Source organism: Carex rostrata, chromosome 4, assembly GCF_964058835.1.
Source record: "Carex rostrata chromosome 4, lpCarRost1.2, whole genome shotgun sequence".
NCBI lineage: Eukaryota > Viridiplantae > Streptophyta > Magnoliopsida > Poales > Cyperaceae > Carex > Carex rostrata.
In genome coordinates this window covers 9,835,559-9,843,238 of record NC_135921.1, presented here as the reverse complement: position 1 = coordinate 9,843,238, position 7,680 = coordinate 9,835,559, and the positions used below count along the sequence as shown (strand labels likewise).

General features: G+C 36.0%; 2 protein-coding genes across 3 annotated transcripts; both read left to right on the top strand.

Annotated features, from left to right (window-relative positions):
* Nucleotides 1–2,949, top strand: LOC144553239 (putative mannan endo-1,4-beta-mannosidase 9). The gene is made up of 5 exons (XM_078301337.1): nt 1–336; nt 514–708; nt 834–956; nt 1,054–1,256; nt 2,443–2,949. The coding sequence occupies exons 1-5, from the start codon at nt 1–3 to the stop codon at nt 2,807–2,809; spliced, it is 1,224 nt and encodes a 407-aa protein (XP_078157463.1). The 3' UTR covers nt 2,810–2,949.
* A 2,446-nt stretch (nt 2,950–5,395) lies between these two features.
* Nucleotides 5,396–7,680, top strand: LOC144553160 (bZIP transcription factor 46-like). 2 transcript variants are annotated; one of them, XM_078301261.1, is made up of 5 exons: nt 5,396–5,471; nt 5,598–6,741; nt 6,902–6,973; nt 7,200–7,232; nt 7,337–7,680. In XM_078301261.1, the coding sequence occupies exons 2-5, from the start codon at nt 5,917–5,919 to the stop codon at nt 7,409–7,411; spliced, it is 1,005 nt and encodes a 334-aa protein (XP_078157387.1). In that variant the 5' UTR covers nt 5,396–5,471; nt 5,598–5,916; the 3' UTR covers nt 7,412–7,680. The 2 variants fall into 2 exon arrangements, with proteins under 2 accessions (XP_078157387.1, XP_078157386.1); XM_078301260.1 differs by having other exon boundaries at nt 5,400–6,741.

The window sequence follows — 7,680 nt, the reverse complement described above, 5'->3', positions numbered from 1 at the left end:
ATGATGAAAAATAAAGATCTTATTTGCACGTTCGTTATCTTCACCGTGCTTTTGTTACGGAATGTGACCTCTGAGGACCCATACAATTCCGGAGGTTTTGTTCGAACAAGCGGAACCCATTTTGTAGTGAACGGGAGACCACTGTACACTAATGGGTTCAATGCATACTGGTTAATGTACATGGCATCAAACCCGTCCGATAGGAGCAAGGTTTCTGATACTTTCGCCGAAGCCTCTAAGCTTGGTGTGAACTTGATTAGAACTTGGGCTTTTAGTGATGGTGGTTATAGGCCATTGCAAGTATCCCCTGGTTCATACAACGAACAGATGTTTGAGGTATTTATCATAAAAACATTAAGGATACTTAATATCTAAATTGACCAGAAGCTCTTCTTATTGGCTTTGTATTTAATGAGCTAATTAAAAGATATATAATGGTAAAATGGAACTTTAAAAGATCAGTTGAAGGATGTTTTAATGTATATATAGCTCTGTACGTAATTTATGTATTAGGGTTTAGACTATGTTGTCTCCGAAGCGAAGAAGCACGGTATATACCTCATACTGAGCTTGGTGAACAACTGGGAAGGTTTTGGAGGAAAGAAACAGTATGTGCAATGGGCTAGAGACCAAGGCCATTACGTAAACTCCGACGACGATTTTTTCAGCAATGATGTACTTAAGCAATACTACAAGAACCATATCAAGGTAAGAATATGCATGATATATATATTATCATTTTTTTCTTCAGTTTGGTATTAAAACTTAAAAGAAGATTCTTTGTTTGATTTTTATATATATTAACATGTCATTCTATGTATGATAAAAATTAGGCTGTTTTAACCAGAGTCAATACCATAACTGGATTGATGTACAAAGAGGATCCGACCATATTTGCATGGGAACTGATGAATGAACCCCGCTGTCAAAATGACCTCTCTGGACGAATTATTCAGGTCTAACAGTTCACATGTTTTTGTTTTGCATGGAAATAGTATTCAACTTTAATTGAAAAGTTTGTAAGTAATGCACCGCTTGTTTATTTTTGAACAGGATTGGATCACAGAAATGACAGGTTATGTTAAGTCCATAGATAGCAAACACTTGCTTGAAGTTGGTATTGAGGGTTTCTACGGTGAATCAGTGCCTGAAAGAAAACAATTCAATCCGGGTTATGAGGTTGGCACAGATTTTATCTCCAACAATCAAATCGAAGGTGTTGATTTTGCTACCATTCATGCCTATCCAGATCAATGGTAAACTATATGGCAATAAACACTTCAATTATGGCATATAGATTGCAAAAAACAAATCATTAATTCACTTTATACATAATGGCATATATTAATAGTCGATCCAATTACACCTTTTTTTTTTGACATCGAATTACACTTTCGATTTTCAAAATTTTCAAAGTTTAAATAGTCGATCCAAACCGTTCAATATAATGAATATATTAAAATGTGCTTCGAGATCAAATTTTACATATTTTGGAATTTTTTTACTATTTATTAAGTATTTAACAAAATCGCTATATTTAGACCATTAAATTTTTGTACTCATCTTAATAAATATTAAAAAAATTCAAAAAAAATGTAAAATAATTTGATCTGCAAGCACATTTTAACATATCAATCATGTTGAATGGTTTGGATCGACTGTTTGGATTTTGAAAATATAGAGTGTTCGGTGTCACCAAAAAATAGATGTAATTGGATCTCTCCTCATATATATATATAGAGAGAGTGAGAGAGAGATGGGCTATGGTGCATTGCAATGCATGGAGGGGTTTGTGCATTGGACCATAAATCTAAAATTCAAAATCCAAATGACCGATCCAAACCATTCATCTTGTTCTCCATATTAATATGTGCTTGGAGACCAAATTTTACATTTTTCTGATTTTTTTTTTACTATTTATTAAGTATTTTACAAAATTGTTGATCCAACGGTGGCTTAACAAAACAGTAAAATCAGCAGCCACCGTTGGATCAACAATTTTGTAAAATACTTAACAAATAGTAAAAAAATTTAGAAAAATGTAAAATTTGGTCTCCAAGCACATATTAATATGGAGAACAAGATGAACGGTTTGGATCGGCCATTTGGATTTTGAATTTTAGATTTATGATCCAATGCACAAACCACTCCATACATTGCAATGCACCATAGTCCATCTCTCTCTCTATATATATATATATTCTAGAAGAGGTTGAGGGTTAGTCACCCGATAATATATAATATCTACAAGGAATTCACATCAGGGTTTCGAACCTACAACCTCATAATGGTATATATAAGTTGCATTTGAAAAATATATGAGCCATCAACTAATTAAGGTTTCTGCATTGCATCCTGTCTTCAATAAAATCTTGGATATCGCGCGATGCCGGGCAAAAATCCAACCATTCTCTGACTTCTATTTTTTAAATCCATTCAAAGGATCTCAGGATCGAATGACGAAGCTCAACTCACGTTCACGAAAAATTGGATCGAGTCACATATCCAAGATGCCAACACAGCTCTAAGAAAACCACTTATGGTGACGGAATTCGCCAAGTCGTCTCGCTCTTCAGGCTACAATGTGAGCGTACGAGATTCCTATCTCCGCACAATTTATGATGTGATCTATGCCTCAGCCCGTGCAGGGGGTCCTTGTGCCGGTGGTTTATTCTGGCATGTGATGGCTCAAGGAATGGAGGGATGGAGCGATGGATATGAAGTAGTATTTTCACAGAGCCCGTCGACTGCTAGTATAATTGCGCAACAATCGAGCCACATTGCCGGCCTCAATGGCAAGCACTTATGAGACTAAGAAATAGTGATGAATACAGACTCACACGCATACAAGTCGCAATAAAACATTTTGGTTCTAAGGTGAGTTAATCATGATGTAATAGATTTAAAGAATGTGTAAACACCTTGAATAATACACAGGTTATTTGATTATACTTTCTTTACAGAAATCATCTCCTTTTTAAAAATGGGCATCATTGGGCCAAATCATAACCCCAAAACTTATGACAGACTAAATATTCGACCTAAGTACATAGGTGTACAAAGCCTACCGCATTAGGCCCATAAAGCCTACCAAACTACCTTGAAAGCAGCAAATCAACGCGCGCTAATGCTTTCCCAAAATGTTAGTTGAAAACAAGCAAAACGCACTCAAGATCGAGTAATTATCCCTGAAGTACCTGACCAGGTGGAATACTCGCAGCCGGGCCAAAATCGCCTATTTAAAATATAAGGTCAGCTTCGAGATTCGTGCCATATTAAACCCAACGACTCAAATCTCAGTTTACACAGTCAGGTATTGCATTGGATGTTGATTCTCCCTCAAGCGAAGGCTCAGCGTTTACGAGCTTTTCCCTCTATTCGAAATTTGTTTTTTTAGAGAACCTCTATTCGAATTATTGTAACATGAATAGGTGTTCCCTGGTCCACGTGGTCCCCTGGTCCTGGTTTTCTGTACCAGCATGAACCCACTATAATCTAACCCCACATGTCTAATACAAGGCATAGTGACAACTTAATAGTTCGGAAAAGGTTTGGTAGAATCAAAAATTCGTGATTCAGGTATAATTCGGGTATAATTTGGAAATAATTCGTTTTTGTAAACACCAAAAAAGTATAATTCGGGTATAATTCGGATATAATTATGGAATAGTTCGTTTTTGTACACACCAAATAATATACTAAAATACTAAAGTTGTAAAAAAAAAAAGATTGTTTCGTTCATTTTTATTTTTTTATTAGTGTAAAAATAAAAAATTTTACATAGACATATTTATTTAATTCTAGTATATGAGTCATATCAATTTTATAGCTCAGTTCAACAAAAATCAACATAGTAAGCAAGAATGGGTACCAGTAAATAGTAAGCAAGAATGGATTTTACGATTACCGTAATCATTCATCAAAATTTTAAAATAAGAAAGATTTAAATACATATTGTTATTATGAAGGATTAGTGAGACCAAAATTTTAAAATAATAAAGATTTAAATACATATTGTTATTATGAAGAATTAGTGAGAAATCATGCCAATGCCAAAAATTTCATATACTGTCTAATCTTATTAAAGGCGGCAAATAACTTTTGATCCAAAGGCTCAGATTTATCCCTTTCACACCAAATTGTACAACAATTGTAGTCATTTAAAATTTAAAAGCCTTTCACTCAAATTAAAAAAAAATAAAAATTTCACCCACGTGGTCTGTTTGTACTTGTTGTACAGAGAAATTTTCATTTTTCTCTTCAAACTTCAAAGTAGCGTACAGCTAATATTTATCAAAAACCGTACCTCACCACGTGGTGGGTCCGTTGCCACACAAATGCATGAAATAATGCCACGTTGACATAAAAGAAAAATGAGATCGTGGACAGGAGGATGTAGCGACGAACTTTTCCGATAAAAACACGAATAAAACGTAAAATTCGTCAAATTCGCGAATAATTCGCGTATAAATCGTTTAATTCTCGTTTTAATCGCGGATTGATTCGTAGGATGTTCAAATCCGAATTATTCGCGAATAATTCGCGAACTGTGTTAAAGGAACAGAACAACTCAATACATAACATATATACAAACATTGACACAGATAATCCGAAAATGTTATTCTTTTCAGAATATAATAAAAACTTCCGCCAGCATAATCCAGTCCCTAATTATTTTGTCGGGACAGGAAATGGACGGATGGGATCAACCCATGTAGCAGTTTCCCATTGGGCAGCATGTCACATCGATAGTGCCCACACTCTGGTTTGCTGCCACGTTTCTCCCCCATGATGTTCATGCTCTTTCCTTTTTTATCATTTCATAATTTTATATTAAACTTTACTCACCATCACTCCATCTGTCACCTAATCCGGATTTTCTGTTGTTCTCCTACTTTGAGGGCTCATATGTTTATAATTGAAAAATATCAACGACCTAATTTTTATAATTGAAGCTGAATTAATTCCTACTTAACAATATATAATAACATATACAAATATTAATGACCAATAATAAAATATGGACAAATAATATAGTAAAATACTAGTGCAACTACATGATATATATTGTCTAAACTTCCGGTCATTCATGTAATTTCAAAAAGAATAAAATCACCTCAAAATTCATGTAATTTTTCTTATTTGACGAATTGTAAAACAACACAACCCTATATTAGATATAAAATTTACCAACTTCATACTTTATTTTGTAAAGTAGAAATATTTTATTTTGTTACATTCAAATCATTAATTTTAAGAACTTGCCGAAATGCACAAATCCGTTGTTGCAGTAATATTGCGCAGCAGGAATGACAACAGCAGTTGGTGCCATAGCAAGAGCAGGGAAACCAGTACCTTCTTTCCATTTAAGGCCTCTACGCATTAACCAAGTGACACCTGGCCCCTCCGTCTTTGCGCCGTGATCTGCTCTCAAAAAAAGTCGCAGAGACTCTGCTCAAGTCCGGTTATCTGTAAGTTTAATCCTTTGTTAATTGACATTAAATCCTGCTCTATCTACCGTATGTCCGTATCTTCTTCCTAGTTAAAGTATTAGTGCTTGATTTAAATTTTAATCGTTTAATTATATGTAACCATAGGATCAAAAGGAGCAATTCTTAGCACCATACTATTCCTGGAATAGTAAACTTCTCCCGTCTCTCTCTTTGCTTCCTGCTTCCCTAAATGCTATTCTCCAACTGCTATATAACTGTTTTTGCTTAAAATCTTATTAAAAATACCAGTTCTCGTCTAATCTCGAGAGCATATCTCGTTCTCTTGCTGGGATTACAGAGGAATTTTGTGTAATCAGGCAAGAATCGACAGTAGCGTCGTGCTTGTAAAAGAGAGATTTCTCCATCAAAGAAAGTAGAAAAGAAGAAAAGCTTCAATCTTTGCACAGTTGATCAGGGTAAATAAATGGATTTCACGAACCGAAGAATACCAGATACACCGCTGAATCGACAAGGGTCGATCTATTCTCTGACATTCGACGAATTCCAGAATACACTTGGTGGTGGTAGCAAAGATTTTGGTTCCATGAATATGGATGAATTGTTAAAAAGCATATGGAATGCTGAGGAGACTCAGGCCATTGTCACGGCCTCTGGCAGTGGGCCCGCTGGTGTAGATCAACAAGCCGGTGGGATCCCCCGTCAGGGCTCGCTTACGCTCCCTCGAACAATTAGTCAGAAAACAGTAGACCAGGTCTGGAGAGAGGTTGTCGGATTTGGTTCCAACCCCGGAAACGCCGGGCAGAGCTCGGCTGGACCCAGTACTAATGCTGGTGGAATGGTTACTAAAGATGAGATCATGCATAATCGGGAGCCGACACTTGGCGAGATGACATTGGAGGAGTTCTTGGTGAGAGCCGGTGTGGTGCGAGAAGAACCGGCCCCACAAATGAATCATTTTGGGCCCACAGCACCAACTATTTGTGAAAATAACTTTGGAGAATTGCCTGGGTCTCAGATGCTGTCTAGGCCTTTTGGAGGGATGAACAATGGGTCAGTGGGGCCGGGTTATGTTAGGCTGGGGCCCAGCCCAGTTGCGGTCAATCTCGGATCCCCTGTAGACATGAATGGAAATTCATCAGATATGTCACCCGTACCGGTACCGTACATGTTCAAAGGAGGGATAAGAGGGAGGAAAGGTGGGGCAACAGTAGAAAAGGTGGTCGAGAGAAGGCAGAGGCGCATGATTAAAAATAGAGAGTCGGCCGCCAGGTCTCGTGCTCGTAAACAAGTAATAATTCTAGCCCTGTTTTTTTTGTCCTTCTGGTCCCTAGGTAATTTTATCAGTGTTTTTGTGAATTACTGAATTAGATTAGTAAGTTGAGTTGGGTTCAAAATAAATTATGTTAGATAAATTTTTCTTGGGTTAATGTATGAATTTGTATTTGTAGGCTTATATGATGGAATTGGAAGCTGAGGTAGCAAAGCTTAAGGAGCAAAACAAAGAACTACAGCAAAAACAGGTGAAAGAATTGTCATTTTCATTTCCTGTTATATTAAATACACGAGCTTTACTTTTGTAACCTCTCACAATTTAATTTTTCAGTTTTTTTGAGATATATTAATAACCTACAGTGTACTATTATGTGACCACTTACGAACAAAAGTTTATAACCATTTGTTGTAAAATTTATACAAGTAATCTAAATTCACAGATAAGCTTATAATATCATTGTCCGAAAATTGCAGATTGAAATGATGAAGATCGAGAAAACTGATGAGGTAATTTTTCATATTGTCTAAAAAATTGTATCACCTTATAATTGTATCCAACTGCATGGTTTTCTATGCAAATCTTTTGAAATTATTCATATTGAAATGTTCAGGTAGTGGAGATGGTAAACCAACAGCCTCGGTCAAAGAGAATCAACTTGCGGAGGACTTACACCGGTCCCTGGTAAAAGAAAAATTAAGTTTAGTATAGAAAATTAATAATCACCTTTAGAGTTCTTTGTTAGATTTGATATGGTGATATTGTGCTGCATACCTGCATGTTGTATCCCCTAGCTCCATGCTCGCCTCGTATTGACCGGCATGGCGCTACATTATTGTGGGTTTGATCTGTATTTTGATCATAACTTTTAGTCTAGTTTGTAACATCTGGAACTTTGTGTGGTTGTCCAAATCTTATTTAGGTGCATTTATTCTAAATTATATGTGATTTTGGGAA